Below are 19775 nucleotides of genomic sequence, written 5' to 3'. Positions count from 1 at the left end.
TCACTGCACACTCTGTGACTTCTTTCCTCTCAAACACCATAACTTTACTTTTGTTTACATTAACTTTCAGATTCCTCCACCTACACAGTCCCAAATTCATTCACCAAACCTTGCAACTCCCATTCATCTTCACTCAACAGTACTGTATCATCAGCAAACAGCAACACCGGAAGCTTCCAAATCTCACCCTCATTCATTAGAGTCACCCCCACATCCACTGCCCTACCCTGCACCTCCTTTACAACCCCATCCATGTATATATTAAACAGCCATCGAGACATCACACAACCCTGTTTCAGTCCCACATTGAGATCAAAGAAAGCTCACCATCCACTCGCACCGTAACCCTAGCTCCCTCGTACATACTTTTCACAGCACTCAACAATATCCCCTCCACTCCATATATTCTTAATACCTTCCACATACCGTGCCTATCTATTCTGTCATAAGCTTTCTCCAAGTCCATGAAGGCAGCATACACTTTCCTTCCCTTCTCTAGATACTTCTCCACTAAACATCTTAGAACAAATATCTGATCTACACACCCTTTTCCCTTCCTAAATCCCCCTTGTTCTTCTCCAACTAGCTTCTCTGTCATATGCCTAACCCTATCAGTGAGTATTCTACCATATATTTTACCAGTCACACTAAGTAGGCAAATACCCCTATGGTTACCACATACTTCTCTCGCTCCTTTTCCTTTGTATAAAGGAACAATTATACCTGATTTCCAGTCCTCTGGAACCCTTCCCTCTTCCCAAGCCAATCTACACAACTTCCATATCCGCTCCACAACAATCTCACCCCCATACCTAAGCATTTCACCACACACTCCATCAATTCCTGGGGCCTTTCCCAACTTAATATTCTTCATCGCTTCCACTACTTCCGCCCTACTGATCTCTTCCTCCCTCCTCTCATCTCTTCTCCCAGCCATTCCCCAGCCACATATACTTGCACTGCTCTCACTCTCCACATTCAACAAATCCTCAAAGTGCTCCTTCCATCTCCTCAGTTTCTCTCTCTTCTCCACCAACAATCTATTATTCCTATCTTTCACTCCCCTACTATTTCCCCTTTCACACTGCCTTACTTTCTTTACCTCCTTCCAAAACAATTTCTTACTCTCCCTCCATTTCACACTCAGATTCCTCCCAAACTCTTCATCCACTTTCTTTTTACTCTCCTTCACCAGTCTCTTAACCTCCCTTCTCCTGCTCACATATACCTCTCTCTTCTCTCTCTCATCTTCTCTCCTACCTCTACTTGCTAACCATTCACTATATGCCTTCTTCTTTTGTTCCACAGCTCGTTTCACCTCATCATTCCACCATGCTGTCCCTTGCACACCCTTGCATCTCCTCCTCACTCCACAAACTGCCTCACACGCTGCGCCTATCTCTTCCGTGAATATCTTACATACGTCTTCCACCCCTTCCATCTGCTCTAGCTCATACCTTCCCAGTCTTTCTTCCACTATGCTCTTATACTCTGTCATTTTCTCACTATCTTGCAATTTCTCCACTCTTGTCACAAGAGTTGCTTCCTCCTGTCTTCCCCTTCGTCTCCTCAACCACTTTCTTTGCAGCTCTACCTTGGCCATCACAAAGTGATGGTCCGAGACTCCATTCCCCCACCCTCTCCACACTCTTGCATCCAACACTTGTCTTCTCATTCGCTCATCCACACACACGTAGTCTATCATTGCCTTTCGTTCAACAAGTTCACCATCCATCCTCATTACTCTCCATGTATACCGGTGGATCATCTTATGCCGAAAGTAGGTGTTGGCTATTGCCAGCCCCTTACAAGCACAGATGTCCACCAAAGCACTTCCATTCCCATCTACGTCAGCTGGCACACCCCACTGACCAACCACTCCATCCACTCGTACATTCCCAACTTTGCCATTCATGTCTCCAATCAACAGCACTCTCTCGCTCCTCTCAAACTTGTCCATACACGCTTCTACACTCGCCCAAAACTCATCTTTCACTCTTGCCACTCGATCCTCTGTCGGGGCATACACACATACAATCGCCCACGCTTGTATACCTACTTTCATCCTCACCCATACAATCCTTGCACACACTGTTCCATACTCTCTTATATTCTCCTTCCACTTCTTGCTTATCATCAGACATACTCCCTCTCTTGCCCTCTCATTTTCATTAACTCCCGCACATATACCTAGACCATATTCCCATTCTCTCACCCTTTCACCTTACCATTTAGTTTCAGTCAATCCACATATATCCACTTTTGCATCCTCAAGCACCTGAACAATCTCTCTCTCTTTCACTTCATCATTCACTCCTCTCACATTCCACGTTCCCACCCTAAGAATGTCCTTCGTCCGTTCCTTAGTCGTGAACGTATGTATTTTTTAACCCCCCCAGCCCCCCCCCAAAAAAAAAAAACAAAAAAAAAAAAAAAAAACAACATGGATTCGGAGCAGGTAGAATTCGAGAAGCCTTCCTCCTCATGTGGGACCTTTCGGTAAATGATGATGATGATGATGAGTGCAATAGTAATGTTTTCTTTATTTATTATGTATTTTTTTTAACCCCCTCAGGAGACCCCCCACCCCCCCAAAAAAAAAGATGGATTCGGAGCAGGTAGAATTCGACGACATACTTCCGCACGTTGGAGCTTTCGGCAAATACCAGTGGCTTCTCTTCCTGGGTCTGGCGCCATTTTGTCTCAACCTGGTGTTTCTCTACTTCGTGCAGTTCTTCATCACGCTCCTGCCCGACCACTGGTGTGCCGTGACCCTACTCATCGACGCTAATGTTAGTGTGGATGTGAGGTAGGTTTGGTGGAGCTTGTGTTGGTTTTCTCTCTCTCTCTCTCTCTCTCTCTCTCTCTCTCTCTCTCTCTCTCTCTCGTGGATGAATCAGCCAATTAAAATACAACATAGGAATGGACCTTGGGATTTTCTCGGTATCGTTAAGAACACCTCCCCCCCCCCTCACGTTGCGGAGTTTCCATACAGGATAGGCTTCTCTCTCTCTCTCTCTCTCTCTCTGCGTTTGTATGTATCAGTTTTGGTCATTTTTTTTATATAATTTAATTTCATAAGCATTATATATGGGCTCTGTATCTGTCTTTAAATATTTCTATCTATCTTATCTATCCATCTATTGATCTGTATTTTTGTGTATCTGTTTGCTTATTTAAATGTATGTGTGTGGTGAGGATGGAGACTGAGAAACTGACTAGAAGAGTGCATGTTAGTGATGTGAAGGGGGAGAACAGGAGGGGGAGACCAAGGATGGGATGGAGGATGGAGTAGAGCGAAGTAAGTGGGAGGGGGGTGTGAGTTGGAGGGAGGGCAAACAAATGGCGAGGACAAGGCGACGTGGAGGCGATTTGTTTGTGGCCACCCCTCACGAAATTAAGGCGTGTGGCAATAGATAGGTTGATAAGTAGATAGATAGTGTCTCATCTCATTATTTCTGTCACTGTGCAACGGGTGATATTTGAACTCTGTGTTAGATTTAATGAAACCATAAAATAGTGGTTTGACTTAACTTGGCCCAGATTTTCATCCTTTGCAGCATTTTTCACATACCTCAGTGACGAGAGAGAGACAGACAGACAGACAGACAGAGACAGACAGATAAAGTTGTGGTTCTTCATCCTTTTCATAGCACTTCTTCATGACTAGCAATATATTATCCATTCTTGCTCCATTCAGATGATTTTATCCAGTCATGGAGGAGCATGTCGAACTGGAGGAGGTATATAAAGCCTTCATTGATCGTTTTAGTACCTGAACAGAATCGTCTGGAAGTGGCTAGAATAAACGGCACACACACACACACACACACACACACACACACACACACACACACACACACACACACACACACACACACACACACACACACACACAGTTCAGTTCAGTTCAGTTCACTTTATTGACAAAGATTACAACATTTAATACGATCAAGTACAGAACGCATACAAATTTGTCCAGAAATATTAAACCTGCTCAGACAGAAGAAATCCATTAAGTGTGTGTGTGTGTGTGTGTGTGTGTGTGTGTGTGTGTGTGTGTGTGTGTGAACTGAACGTGAAATATAAAAAGGAAATCTCTCCCCCTTTCTCCATGCTTTCTGATTCCTTGCTTGTACAGATCATTAATAGATGTTCTTTGTCTACAGCCTCCTTTTTCTTTATTTACCCTTTATTGAGCTGATAACTAATGGTCGACAGTCTTCTTTATTTTCCTTTATTGAGCTGAAAAGTAATAAAATACAGGGTGGTCCATATATAGCGCTGTACCTCCACTCTGTTGGCCGATTTCTTGTGTTTTGCAGGGGTGGATTATTTTTATTTTTTCAATATATTTCTTGCATCGTTTAAATGGCGGGGGACAGGGCGACATGGAGGCGATTTGTGTGTGGCCACCCCTCACGGGATTGAGGCGTCTGGCGATGAATAGATACATCGTTTATTCATTTCCTACTGCCATCTTTCCTTCATCGTTTATTCATTTCCTACTCCCATCTGCATCGTTTATTCATTTCCCACTCCCATCTTTCCTTCATCGTTTATTCATTTCCTGCATCCATCTTATCTGCATCGTTTATTCATTTCCTACTCCCATCTTTCCCGCATCGGTTATTTATTTCCTTCTACCATCAGCATCGTTTATTCATTTCCTACTCCTATCTTTCCCGCATCGTTTATTCATTTCCTACTCTCACTTCCACACCCACACCAGCAGACTGGGCCTTCACCATATGACAGTATACCGCCAGCTTTGTTGTGTAGGGATATTTACAGACCTCTTGTATAACTGGATATGTTACTTCCTATACTGTGTCCCTAACTATCTATCTATCCATCTATAGCCCGACGCCCTAATCCCGCAAAAGGTCGCCGCAGACAAAACGCCTCCAAGTTGCTCTGTCACCCACCATTTGACTGCCCTCCCCCCAGCTCACTCCCCCCTCTCTCATAATACCTCTCAACTCCATCCCTCCACCTCATCCTCGGTCTCCCCCTCCCTCCACATCACCTACCTACACCCTCTTAGTCAGTCTGTCACTCTCCCTATAATTCTCCCTATTCTATACAGACGCTCCCTAGCCGTCCCCACAACACGCGACTCCCTAGGCGTGGAGACCAGACAGATGTGCCAAGTGTACGATGTGGACTATGGAAGGCTGCTGAAGGAGGGTGTCACGCAGCCTAACACGTGAGTTTAACCATTCACGATTTTATTCATTTATTTACTATTCACGACGTTAGTTATTTGCTGAAGGGAGACATCTTTTAGTAGTGAATGGGTCAGTGTAGTGTGTATGGAACCAGGTAGCCAGACCCATTTGGAAAAGTCTATCCTTAGTTAAAACCTCCTTGCTCTGTCTTTATCTTGTATTTAAAGGAAAGTATGTGTGTATTTCTCCTCTTTTTCCTGCCAGAGGTCTTTACTTAGGAAGACGTAATTTTTGCACAAACGTAGACCTTCGACCAGGTATGTTTTAGACAGGATGGGACTAGTGATGCGTATGGATCGAGTGAGAAATGATGAAGTGCGAAGGAGAACCGGAGTTATGTGATGCGTATGGATCGAGTGAGAAATGATGAAGTGCGAAGGAGAACTGGAGTTATGTGATGCGTATGGATCGAGTGAGAAATGATGAAAGGCGAAGGAGAACTGGAGTTATGCGGGAGATGGCTAAGGGAGTTGAGCAGAGGGTGTTGCGATGGTTTGGGCATATGGAGAGAATGGATGATGAGCGATTGGTGAAAAAGATAACTGGATCGGATGTGAGAGGTGTAAGACTGAGAGGAAGACCACGAATAGGATGGATGGACAGTGTGAAGAAGTGGGACTAGTGAACATGTCTATTTACACCAAGATAGGAGGGAGGAGGTTCTGTTGCCGACCCGTTATGTGTATGTATAAAATCTGACTTTATTGCATCCGGTCGTAGTCTTCAGGATGGGAACCGCTTCTGTTACCTGGCCTGGAGGTAGCGAGAATATTATTAATTTAGCATCATCATAATTATTAAAAGGGTTAAAATATAAAATCATAAGGCATAAAGTAGATGAAACATTAATATAGACAGACAGGTAGATAGACGTAATGTTAGTGTGATATGTGTTTTGTTACAGGTCTTGGCCCGTGAAGGAGTGTGAGAGGTGGGAATATGATACGAGAGGCGGAAATTACCCCACTATTGTCTCTGAGGTGAGTTGTGGGGAGGGGAGGAGAGGAGAAGATGGGAGGGGAGGGGAGAGGAGAGGAGGGGAGGGGATGTTTTGATACTAACACATACAAACAGACTGGCAAACATATTAATATACCTACGTACAGTTAGGCTAGAAAGTAATGGCATATAAGTTCATTGATTTCATATGGACCTCGTGACCACATCAAGCGCGACTATGTATGGTTATACATGTACAGATACATAAATAATTACACACACACACACACACACACACACACACACACACACACACACACACACACACACACACACACACACGGATATACAAATACATTCACATATTTTGATTTACATACAGCACACATACATTCTCTCTCTCTCTCTCTCTCTCTCTCTCTCTCTCTCTCTGACGCAACCCATACATAGTGACAGTCATACTTCCTTGTTGCTTTATCTCCATGTACCATACCACCTGTTATAACATGTTCTTGCTTTCATTTATTTATATTTATTTATTTATTTGTTTATTTATTTATTTATTTGTTTGTATTTATCTCATGGGACAAAGACTCTATCTGCATATTTAATGGTAATTGTTTCACTAAGATGGCGTCTTTTTTTCCCCCCTTCCTTTCACTTCTCGGTTGTGTGTGTGTGTGTGTGTGTGTGTGTGTGTGTGTGTGTGTGATGAGAGAGAGACTGGCTGGGTATGATTTTTATAATTTTCTATCACACTGAAGAGAAGAGGAAAGGAATGACAAAGGGAGATAGGAAAGGCAGGCGTGAAAGAAAGGGAAGGAAAGGACGGCAAGATGGTGAGCAGATGGAAAAGATGGAGAGAGAGAGAGAGAGAGAGCGAGCCTGTACCCCTTTACTATGAGGTGTCTTTCCTAAACTGAATAAGATTATCTGTTAGTGGCAGCAGTAAGAACGATGTCATCCAACTATGAGTGTCAGTAGAAATAATTTACACAGGCATAGGTGCAGGAAGTCATTTGATACCCTCAGTGCATTTCCAGCCTAAATTTGTATCTCAACTGCTTAGGAGTCATTGCGTCTCGTTGTACAGACTGGCTTCGTGTTGCCGCCATTTACACTTAAGAAAAAAATTATGTTGAATCCACACTGCATATTTCAGAGGCAAATCACATACCATATTACTTATCCAAAAATACAAACTTTTTTTTATCACTTATTTATTTTATATCATTCCCTCAGTTAGGGTGGGTGTGTGGCAGAGAGTGGTACGCAACACTGGCCCAGAGTGTGTTCTTCTTGGGTGCCATCGTGGGAGGCGCAGTGGCGGGCTGGGCAGCTGACAGGTGAGTGCTGATTCGCATATTTGTAGTAAAGGCTTGCCTTGACGGAAACACTGCCTTGCCTTGTCAGAGAAGCTTACGCAGCACAATGGTTGGTGGAACTGCAATGGTCATGTATAACTATACAAGTCAGGATCTCTGTTAGGAATCACAAAACAAGTGTTTCCCTCACAGCAGTCACCTGAGCCAGTCCTGCTAGCCACCAACTCAGACCTTCCTCTTAAATCACTGTGGCAGATCTCACCAACCCTGGAGTTTTTATATCTGTATAGGTTGTAGCTTACAACAGGATACCACTATACTTTGTAATGGACAGAATAAATCACTCAGGAGAACATTTTATGAATTCAACAAAGCCACCTAAAATACAATCCAAGAACATAAGCCTTTCTCTCCTTCAACAGCTATGGGCGTGTGCCAGTACTGGTGGTCACGAACTTGATAGGGGCCCTCTCCCATCTTCTCACGGCCGTATCCATCTCCCTGGCAGACTTCCTGGTGTATAGGTTCATGGCGGGATTGGCCTTCGATAACATATTCGTCATTATGTATGTTCTGGGTGGGTAGAGGTGCTTGTGTTGGTGTGTGAGGTGGGATAGTGTCTGGTTTGACTGTACGATTGACTGTTAGGTGTGATTGCGTGAGGTGTGACTGTGTGGTATGGCTGTCTGAGGTGTGATTGTGTGAGGTGTGGCATTGTTAGAGGTGACTTTGAGGTGTGACAGGTGTGATGGTGTGAGGTTTGGCAGTGTTAGGTGTGTAACTGTGTGAGGTGTTGCTGTGTGATTTGTAACTGAGAGGTGTGGCAGTGTGAAGTTTGGCAGTGTGTGGTGTGGTAATGTTCTTTTCGCTTTATCTTATTTTATCGTTCTCTTATTCTTCATTGGGTGACTTCTGGATGCTTTATGTGGTCGGGCTTATGATTGATATTATTAGATCTCCACACCTTAGTATGCAGACCTACTGTGTTTGCTCCGTTTCTTTATTCCTCTCTTCATTTTCATCTTTCATTCTTCCAGACACTTTTCAATTTGATGCCATTGCTTTATTTCTTCATTAGTTCACATTAACTTAGTACATTTTATTCCTTGGGCAGATACCCCCAGACACCATTTTCATTTTTACTGTTTTTTTTATATTTTTTTTATTTAGGACTTGTAATGGATTTATAGTGTCATATTTGGGGTTCCTGTATTTTTGTATGTTCATTATTCATCAGGCCACGTTGCACAAAAGTTTGGTGGTGTACGTTTGTTGTGTGAAGAATGTTGTCAGTCTTTAATTTCTGTTACATCCTGTTTCATCATTCTATCTCTCAGCTGCCACCACCAACACTCCTACCAGTATCACTTCTGTTACTAGGTGATCCTGTTCTTGTACCATGTTTAACTTCCTGGTAGACTTTTTGGTGTACAAGTTCAAGGCAGATCTCTTTTTCGATGATACATTTGTCATGATGTAAAGTCTAGTAGGTGGAAGTGGTAGTGTTGGTGTGGCATTGAGGTGGGGCTGTGTGTGGTGTGACAGTGAGATGTGTTTGTGTGTTTGTCTAGCGGTGTGGCCGTGTGAGATGAAGAGAGAGGGAGAGATGTTTGTATGATAGTGTCAAGTGGCCGTGTGAGGCGTAGTGGTAGTGTGTGGTGTTGCAGTATGAAGTGTGGCAGTGTGAGGCGTGGCTGTGTAAGGTGTGGCAGTACGAGTCTGGTTCCTTTACTCATCACTGAACATTAATCTTAATATCTGTCGATCCATCTATATTTGTCCATCAGTTTGTGTCTTTGTATTTAGCAGTTTATGTCCACACCTGTCTACCTGTCCATCTACATCGGTCTCTGTCTCTCTGTGTATTATCTATTTGTATCTCTGCCTAATTATCTGTGTTAGTCTTTCTGTCTCTGTATACTGTATTTGCTTCTGTATGTGTATCTGTCTATCTATCTATCTCTTTGTATCGATGTCTGTATTGGTCTGTCTGTCAGTCCATTCATTCATTCATTCATTCATCCATCCATCCGTTCATCCAGCCATCCATTAATCCTTTCATCCAGCCATCCATTGATCCATCCATCCATCCATCCATCTATCTATCTATTCATTCATTCATTCATCCATCCATCCATCCATCCATCCATCTATTCATTCATTCATTCATTCATTCAATCATTCATTCATCCCTCCCTCCCTCCCTCCCTTAATCCATCCATCCATCCATCTGTTCATTCATTCATCCATCCATCCATCCATCCATCCATCCATCCATCCATCCACGCATCCATCCATCCATCCATCCATCCATCCACGCATCCATCCAACCATCCATCCATCCATCCATCCATCCATCCATTTTCCCCTTTGAAACTGATATGAAAGGGGATGTTGCTTTATCATTATTACATTTATGTCTATCGATCAACTTCTCTCCATATCTCTGTTTATCTATCAGCTGTACGTTCACCTCTAAATTATGAAATGAAAGGAACTGTATACTGTCATTTCTCTCTCTCTCTCTCTCTCTCTCTCTCTCTCTCCGCCCCCTTCTTAGGTGAAACACAGTATATACTTTCACTTTCACATCCTCCCTTCCTCCCAGGTCAAAGGGTGCTGGGTCCACTCGTCCAGTACTTTCCCTTACCACTGCACGTGTTGATGTTATGCACTTACTAACACAGAAACAGTGTCATTAACCTCCTGAGCCCCAGTACCTCTTTCTCTCTCTCTCTCTCTCTTTTTTCTCCGCCGCCAAAGTGGTTATGTTTTACCTCGTGTTGGTTGGTTTGTCTGTCTGTCTGTCTGTCTGTTAGCAGGATTATTCAAAAAGTTATGAACGGATTTTGATGATATTTTGTGGAAGGGTGGGCCATGGGCCCAGGAATAAATGATTAAGTTTTGGGACAGATCCAGATCCGGAGTATCCTGCACAGTATCTCCAAAAGTTATCAGTGAATTTTAATGAAATTTTGTGGAGAGAGGCGCCATGGACCAAGAAAGAATTGATTAAATTTTGGGATGGATCGGATCTGGATCCGGATTCTTTTTAATGACAGTGGCTTTGGCGGAGATATGCGGTCTCTGAGCGCTTTCTAGTTTTATACTGAAATACCTCACACATTATTCAGCATAGGAAAGAGCTCTAAAGGTGAAGGGGTCATGATGCCATCGTACTGAAGAGGTTAAGCCTATTCTTACTCTTATTCTCACTCACTCTACCACCACCCTTATTCTCCTGCCATACTTTCAACCTTAGGGAAGAATTAATTACACCCAGGTAATCATACTGTATAAATTGAGAGGATGCAACAGTTTTGGCCCAACTTGGACCCTCTTCAGATAGGAATAGAGATGGGACATGTACATAGCTGTTCGTACATGAAGAGGTCCACGTTGGGCGGAAGCAGTTATTTCTTCTTCATATACATTATTTTCATTTTTGTAATTCACGGCACCAAATAAAACATGACATATCAGGTGTATTCCACCACCTGCTTGGCCCTGGAGAGGGATGCCTTCACGTGGTGGCACCGATATGGTCTGATGGTGTAGTTCCTGGTTATACAAACGTCCCTCAGTTCCATCCGTATCCCCTGAAGGAAGGAGAGTCGACTGAAAAAGAGGATAACATAGGCCTGCTGTCCACTGGGTTCACATTAAGATGACCCTGGGATTGCAACTACTACTACTACTACTACTACTGCTACTACCACCACCACCACCACCAACACCGCCACCACAACCATCATCATCATCATCATCATTATCATCATCATTATCATCACACCCACCACCACCACCATCATACTACCACTACTACTACAACTACTACTACTTCTGCTACTGCTACTACTACTACTATTCCTTATGCTCCTCCTCCATACAGTTCTAGAGTACATCGGCCCCAAGCACCGGACCATAGTGGCCAACCTCTCCATCGCGTTGTTCTATACGGCTGGGACTGTGGCCTTACCCTGGCTGGCGGTGTGGGTCGCGAATTGGCGGCTTCTTTCAGTCATCTCTGCCGTACCCATGATCCTGGCTGCTCTTACCTACTGGTGTCTGCCGGAGAGTGCCAGGTGGTTGATGCTACAAGGTTGGTACTGGTGTTTGATTTTTTCCTCAGAGTCTATCTGTCTATTGCCAGACACCTTAATCCCGAAAGGGGTGGCCACAACACAAACAAATCCCCTCGTGTCGCCCATTCCCCCGCCATTTCATTGACCTGCTCCCCAAAGTGACTTGTTTTAACCCCTTCATCCTACTGACATGGTAGTGAAAAAGGTGAAGCAAGTCCCTCTTACTCTCTCTGGGCACTGTTTCTCACCTTGTGGGGATTTCTAGTGGTGAATGGCGTAATGCAGACTGTATCAAACACTTCCAGTCAAAAATACAGAATTGTCTACTGTTATTTGCAGTTGGCGAGAATAAAGTATAATAAGTGATGACTGTAATGAAGTGGTTAACTACATAAACAGAGTAAATGAAAAAGAGGATATATTTAAGTAATGGTGGTTGCATAATGTGTAGAACCATCTGTGAAATTGTTGATCCCTCCAAGCCAAGGAACGAATGCTATGTATGTTTGCAGTGAGAAGGGATAGCCTGGTGGGGAAAGGTTATGTACGTTCTAGCATTTCATACGAGTGTTGGAGACTGGATGTTTTGAGTTTTGGCAGGAGATTTTGCCTCACTCTCTCATGTTTCCACATCTCACCACCTGCCTCCAGTCACCCTCAAATGTTCAGAGGCAAAATGTGTGGTCTGCTGGTTGTGCCGTTTTGCTAATTTTGTTTTCGGTATGAAGGGAACGATGAAATGAAGAACACATGAAAGTGAATGAAGTAAAATGATTTGTGAAAGCATGGTGTGATACTTTCGTAATACATAACACTGTATTTACGTGTTTAACATGAAATAGTACCATATGAAAACATTCACTGAAGTTATTTATTTATTTTCTTTTATGTGTCCGAATCTAGGCATAGGCTTCACAGCCTGCTCTCAAGGCCCAGTAGTCCTCCTACATACCATACACCTCTACATGTCACATTTGTAGTGTTGACATGATTACTACGCGTTTATTACACACTCACAGTCATTAGAAAATGAAATTTGTGTGTCTTACTTGAATTAGCTGTTTCACTTCACTTAGGAAATGGTAAACGTCAGGAAAATGACCATGCAAAGTAAGCAATTGCATCTTCTGATTGAGTGTAGTGTATCCTACCAGTTCATAAGGCTAGAGATACTTTTGAAAAAAAAAAAAAATACTTATTTTTTATTTGGCATTTTCTTGGCAGGCCGCGTGGATGAAACAGTTGAAATCCTGCAAAGTATAGCAAAGGTGAACAACCAAACCATCCCCGAGAATATGATAGAGCAGTTTAAGAAGGGTGCGGCACAGGAGGATCAGATGGGGAAGGGCGTCGAGGGGGAGCGGACGAGTAGTGAGGACAACAAAACTAGAGAGGATAAGGTGGGACGAGACGTGACCTCCCCTTCCGTCATCGACCTGTTCCGGACACCCAGGCTCCGACGCACCACCATTGCCATCAGTGTCTTGTGGTAAGGCATCATGTAGTACTTTGTTCTCTTTCTTTTTGTGACGGCAAAAAACATTCCTTTAGACTATCCCTCACATCCGCTGAACATACAGTACAGGTCCCCATTTCATCTTGTTCATATTTTTAGTTAGTTTGTTGCCACCCCTGTCGGAATAGAGGCGTCCGGCAATAGATAAATGGATATTCCCCATTTCAGCACTAGGTGTGATCAGGCTGGCGTAGAGATCCAGCCGAAAGGTGTCTTTGTTTCATGTAAATCAAACACATAACCGTAGGCATCCCTGTTTCTGGTGCTGGAGTGGGACAGCATGTGGTGGCACCGATATAACCATGTGGTTCCAATGCCTGGGATTACAAACGTCCTGCAGCTCCCTCTCTATCCCCTGAAAGGAGGATGTTAGAGTGGGAGGAGGGCATCTACAGCCTGCAATCCAGTGGGTTCACATTTCAGATAAACTTGAGGCTACAACAACTCCTCCACTAATTCACCTTTCTGTTTCCAGTCTACCTCTCCCTCTAACCATGAAACATAACACATCACCTCCCCCCTACAGGATGCTCCTCAATCTGGTGTATGATGGGCATGCCAGGAACGTGTCACACCTTCCCCTGAACGTGTTTGTGGGGTTCAGCATCGCATCAGCTACTGAGTTACCAGCAGACACGTTGCTAATTCTAACGCTGGACCGATGGGGGAGGAGATGGTTGGCCTGTGGCACGCTAATGCTCTCAGGACTGCTTAGTATCCTCACTACAGCTGTATCTGGTGAGAGAGAGAGAGAGAGAGAGAGAGAGAGAGAGACTCATGAGGGGGGGGGGTACATGGCATAAAACTCTATCATATGTATGGTTCTCCTTACGCATTTTGTGTCTTTGCGTGCGTGCGTGTGTGTGTGTGTGTGTGTGTGTGTGTGTGTGTGTGTTTGTGTTTGTGTGTGTGTGTGTGTGTGTGTGTGTGTGTGTGTGTGTGTGTGTGTGATAAAGACTGACTGGGTATGATTTTTTTATATTTATTCTCACAGTTTCTCTCTTAGGAAATGCTGTAGGAGTGGCAGTGCTGGCAATCCTGGGCCGTCTGTGTGTGAATATAACCTACAACATAGGCCTCCAGTATGCAGCTGAACTCTTGCCAACAGTAGTTAGAGCACAAGGTGTGGCTGCAGTCCATATTGCTGGGTACCTGGCAGCTCTTCTCTCACCTGTTGTGGTATACCTGGTAAGTTTTATACAGGTTTTTCTCTAACTTTGCCTAAAATCTCTTAATCATGAATACTGAGTTGTGGCATGAGATTAATAGTAGAATATGAAGCTAGTCACGAAGAAGTGCGGTGGAAAGGATGTAGAGGCATGGTACTGTCTTATTCAGCCACTGAGCTGTGTGAAATAAGCTGCAGAAGGACAAAGATCTAGGCCAAGTTGAAGTGAAAAGAGTATAGATAAGGTGACCGAGTTAGCTGTCATTTTTCTTAATATGTCTGACTTTGGGCATAGGCTTGACATACCATTTTTTGAAGTCCATAGGTACCCCCACATACCACACACGTTCACATTATGGCTAAAATCACACCATAGTAATAAGTACTGCTAATCCATTTTCCCAATATACAGCTGGAAACAACTATTCTCTGTGACTGCTGTATTTATAACATTACATAAAGTTTTTTTTGGGTAAACCTGTGGCAAGTTGTGTTGACCCATGGCACCTTTTCCTTTCACTGACGCTCTGTTCCTCTTGCTCTTTATCTCGAGCCACTGTCGGCAAACTAGTATTAACCTGTTTAGTCTGATGGCTTATATTCCATTTTATACTTGCTTTTTTCAGCTAGTTTTATTCAGTTCAGGAGAGACTTAAATAACTGGAGGATTTAGAGGTAGGTATAATTAACCTCTTCACAACTAGGCGCGTGTCATAAATTGAACAAAATTGTCTGGTGATAAAGCAAATAGAGAACAAGGAACAAGAAATATGGTTTTATTGAAAGGGTTAATGCCAACTCCCTCCCCTCTCACTCCCCAGGGCACCATCAACCCACTCATCCCACTGGTGATCCTGGGTGTGGCATCTGTAATTGGTGGGTTTGTGGCGCTGCTGCTGCCGGAGACACTGCACAGGGACCTGCCACAGACGTTGGCAGATGGGGAGGCATTTGGGGAAGATCAGTCCTTCTTCTACTTCCCTTGTCTTGTGCAGGAGTGAGTATACTTATTATTTGCCCTCCCAACTCTTTCTTTTCTAACCTGTTCTTTCCATGGGGTCTGTCCTAAAGCTGAATATACAGTAGTTGCCTAGCATTAGTCAGAAGTATGCTCTCGGACTGAAATAGCTAACTCCTTCATCATGTAAGACTTAATTATACTGAAAGAGGCGGTTCTTTCATAGCTGCACACACAATGAGGTTTATTGGCCAAGAGACATCCTTGAAATAAAAAGCGTTAACAAACTGCTGTGCTGCTCTGTTCTGAACTGATTTAAGTTTGGATAAATTTTTTCAGCAAGGAAAAATGTAAACAATAACTAATTCTTTCAGTACTGTAGACACACATGGGTTAATGAGCTGAGAAAAGTATTAGCAATAAAAACTTCAACAAACTGGGTAACATGGATGGGAAGGAAGCATAGAAAAGAGCTATACAGATATATTTACATGGTGGTATCGATATCCTAAAATCCCTCATTTCCTTCTGAGTCCACCAAAAGGAGAACGGTGAACTGCAAGAGAAAGGGAACTTAGCTTGCAATCCACAGTACTGGCATCCAGATAAGCCTGGGTCCACAGCAACAACAGTATCAATATTTCTTTAGTATCTCTGACTACTCAAAACCAGTCTGTGTAGTCTATAATTTTAGAGAAAGAAAACCTGAGCTCTTATTTCCTTCCAGTCCATATTATCCACTATTATCAAACAGCATATTAACAAACCACTTTGCTTGTCTTTCCTCCCCCAACAGCACAAAGTCAAAGCATCATTTGTCTCTGGGTGAAGTGGGTCAGCAGCCGTCCTTCATCAGACACCCCCTGGAGCAACGACCTTCACTTCGGGGGGAAACGTACCGCTCCTCACTCATCAGGCACCGCAAGCAGGTAATCTACTTGCCTGTGGTGCAGTGATGTGTATGGCAGAAACATAGGTAGAATTAAGTCTTCGTTTAGAGTCTTATTTTTTTTTAACACTCCCTCCCATTATGACATCAGAGCCCATACCATTCGTCCATTCCGCACGAATTAGGTACTGCAGGGAGGCCATTTATCTACCCTTGCCGGAGTGACGTATGACAAATGTAGACAACTCAAGTCCCCGTTTAGAAGTCACATTCTTCCTCATTCGTCAAGCATCCCAGGGTAGTCGTTCTTCTGCCAGCATTATTTATTAACCCATACGAGAGACCACCACTCACACTGAAATTAATTAGCAGCAGAAATCCTAGACAGTATAAGAACTTTAGATAGCGAGACATATAATTCTTCACTCGGCAGGCATCTCAGGGAGGTTATTTACCGGTTCATGATAGGCTGACATAAAAGGTCGCCGAAACCTAACAAATTAAGTCCTCGTTACGATCATATCACCATCATCCAGACACTTATTCCTATCTAATGTCTGGGTGAGGTAGGATCCACAAACAAGGAAAGAACGAGAGAATATAAGTGGGAAAACTACCAACAGCATACCCATTGAAATGTGCTCCTCAGTTATTCAAACCCCAGCCTTTGTTATAAATTTCCTTCTTTATTATTTATTTATTTATTGCTGTCAAGTCCACAGTATTTTATAGAAAAAGTAACTATTAACGTTTCACAGTATTGGCTTATGTGGGTCGGAGGGGAGTAATATTACAGCAATACAACATTCTTTTTTTTACTGTTTTATTTACATAGATTTCTTACATTTTGAAAGAATATTGCTGATGTATTCTCTGCGGATCAGAAAATGAGAATAAACTGGACACTGGGCATCTAGAAACCCCTCCACCTTGTACTGGCGACCCACCTTCCAGTAGATACAGTATATTGCAAACTGCCTAAGAAACTGATAATTTACCCTTGCTATTGATCTCCTCCGAGCCCTTGTCAGTGTGGATACAGGATCAGGAAAATGTTCTTGTAGACTGGGGTTTATTTAAGATTAGAGATTGAATTATGAAGTATGGATTGTACTGCAGATTGTATTGTGAGTTGTAGTGATATTGTACATAGTATTGTAGTTTGAACTGTAGATTATAGAATAAATTGTGGACTGGAAGATTTAGTAGATTGTATATATATTGTAAATTATGTTGTATATTGGATTGTGTACTTTGGGTATAGAGGGTAGTTAATTTTGATTGTAGACTTGTTCATTGTTGATTTTACTGAAAAATGTTGATTGCACTGTAGAATGTTGAGTTAGTAGAGTATTTTGTAGAGTATTTTGTAGAATGTTCTAGAATGTAAATACAGCCCCATCATTACTAAGACTGTTTTCTGTTTCTTCATTCTTGTTTTAGATCATTTTACTCAGCTTAGTGAAGGAGTGAATGGAGATTGTTTTATAATCCTAACACTATGGAAGGATGTTCTAAAACTGAATTATATCACCTAGAGTATCAAGGATAAGCTACCAAAAATATAATCATCCTACTAAAGTGGTTAAGGATTATGAGAACAAAATATACTCAGTTATATACATTTTTGATATACTCTGGATAACTCTTAATATATGTGGAAGCTTTTTTTATATATATATCATACATCTGTAAGTTTTTTTTTTTTTTTTTTTTTTTTTAATCATACTTCTGACTGGATTTGATCACTTGAATCTTCCATCAGTATTTTTGTTTTTTTCGCATATAGATCCTAACCTGAACTTTCCCCCGTGAGATACTGTTTCTGTACCATCAGAGAAACAAGCATCTTCCCAGGCTCTGACGAATACGTAGCGGAAAAACTGAACTACTGTGAGGTGCGTATTGAATTGGATAGGGTTCGCGTTGTTTTTCGTTAGTTGTGAATTTTCTCTGGACGAAAGTGAGACTCCTTTGGCTTTACTTATCGGATCACGCAGACACTAAGCCTCATATTCCCTAACACCTTTTCTTCAGCGATTTATTTTGTTTATTACGCCTGACTGTCCCGTTCTGTGTTACATAAATCCTTCCAGTATCGTCATAGTCTGTATAAATAATGTGCAAAAGGATATTAACCAGCCATATCCCAGAATAAACTACCAAGGAAGAGGTGTTAGGGAGCTTCCTTAACCCAGAAGAATACCTCTCTAAAGCTCAACACGTGATATTTAGGTGTTGCGTCACATGATATTTAGGTGCAGCGTCACGTGGTATTTAGGTGTAACGTCACATGGTATTTAGGTGTAGCATCACGTGATATTTAGGTGTAGCGTCACATGATATTTAGGTGTAGCATCACATGATATTTAGGTGTAGCGTCACATGATATTTAGGTGTAGCGTCACATGATATTTAGGTGTAGCGTCACATATTTAGGTGTAGCGTCACGTGATATTTAGGTGTAGCGTCACATGATATTTAGGTGTAGCATCACATGATATTTAGGTGTAGCATCACATGATATTTAGGTGTAGCGTCACATGATATTCAGGTGTAGCGTCACATATTTAGGTGTAGCGTCACGTGATATTTAGGTGTAGTGTCACGTGATATTTAGGTGTAGCGTCACGTGATATTTAGGTGTAGCGTCACATGATATTTAGGTGTAGCGTCACATGATATTTAGGTGTAGCATCACATATTTAGGTGTAGCGTCACATGATATTCAGGTGTAGCGTCACGTGATATTTAGGTGTAGCGTCACGTGATATTTAGGTGTAGCGTCACGTGATATTTAGGTGTAGCGTCACATATTTAGGTGTAGCGTCACATGATATTTAGGTGTAGCGTCACATGATATTTAGGTGTAGCGTCACGTGATATTTAGGTGTATCTTCACGTGATATTTAGGTGTAGCGTCACATGATATTTAGGTGTAGCGTCACATATTTAGGTGTAGCGTCACATGATATTTAGGTGTAGCGTCACATGATATTTAGGTGTAGCGTCACATGATATTCAGGTGTAGCGTCACGTGATATTTAGGTGTAGCGTCACATGATACTTAGGTGTAGCGTCACATGATATTTAGGTGTAGCGTCACCTGATATTTAGGTGTAGCGTTCACCTGATATTTAGGTGTAGCGTCACGTGATATTTAGGTGTAGCGTCACGTGATATTTAGGTGTAGCGTCACATGATATTTAAGTGCAGTGTCACAAGCAGTATATAAGGGGCGTTAAAAGTACTCTCTTGGCAGTCACTTCTTGCTTACAGTATTATCCATCTAGTCAACACTTAGTTCAAATCACCCACCACTCCTACCTCCATCTGGAATTCGTTCGTCACTAGGGTCGATTCGGCACCTGGGATAAATTCGTCACTAGGAGCATAGCATCAAGGAATTAAATTTGACTTTTAGGTTAATTCGTCTTTTGTATAAATTTCCCAGGCTGATTCATCACTTGGATTGATTCGTCAACTGATCTAAGTCGTCGCATTGGTTAATTCGTCACTTTGGGTCCATTCGTCACCAAGAACCAATTCGCTGTAGTTAATTTTGTCTCTTTGATTCACTCGTTAGGATAAATTTCTCTTTAATTCACTCTTTAGGTTAAATTTCTCTTTAATACATTCTAGGTAAAATTTCTCTTTAATTCAC

The 19775-nt window shown here is 42.5% G+C and overlaps 1 protein-coding gene across 1 annotated transcript; it reads left to right on the top strand.

Moving 5' to 3' along the window:
• Positions 1 to 2603: 2603 nt before the first annotated feature.
• LOC145391229 (organic cation transporter-like protein) lies at positions 2604 to 16178 on the top strand. The gene is made up of 11 exons (XM_080265905.1): positions 2604 to 2809; positions 5090 to 5209; positions 6136 to 6211; positions 7413 to 7516; positions 7918 to 8072; positions 11388 to 11597; positions 12805 to 13069; positions 13623 to 13834; positions 14103 to 14284; positions 15086 to 15261; positions 16019 to 16178. The coding sequence occupies exons 1-11, from the start codon at positions 2604 to 2606 to the stop codon at positions 16176 to 16178; spliced, it is 1866 nt and encodes a 621-aa protein (XP_080122031.1).
• Positions 16179 to 19775: the final 3597 nt, after the last annotated feature.

Source organism: Coenobita brevimanus, chromosome 17, assembly GCF_032717465.1.
Source record: "Coenobita brevimanus isolate Jiangsu-jjx chromosome 17, ASM3271746v2, whole genome shotgun sequence".
NCBI classification, from domain to species: domain Eukaryota; kingdom Metazoa; phylum Arthropoda; class Malacostraca; order Decapoda; family Coenobitidae; genus Coenobita; species Coenobita brevimanus.
Note: the sequence above shows the minus strand (reverse complement) of the source record. Positions and strands in the feature narration are given on the sequence as shown.

Bases quoted from the DNA above. Each gene is read 5' to 3' on its own strand.
- LOC145391229 (XM_080265905.1), top strand. From the start codon at position 2,604: ATGGATTCGGAGCAGGTAGAATTCGACGACATACTTCCGCACGTTGGA. The intron at 5,210-6,135 runs GTGAGTTTAACC...GTTTTGTTACAG, and splicing joins GGTGTCACGCAGCCTAACAC to GTCTTGGCCCGTGAAGGAGT. The intron at 15,262-16,018 runs GTGAGTATACTT...CTCCCCCAACAG, and splicing joins TTCCCTTGTCTTGTGCAGGA to CACAAAGTCAAAGCATCATT.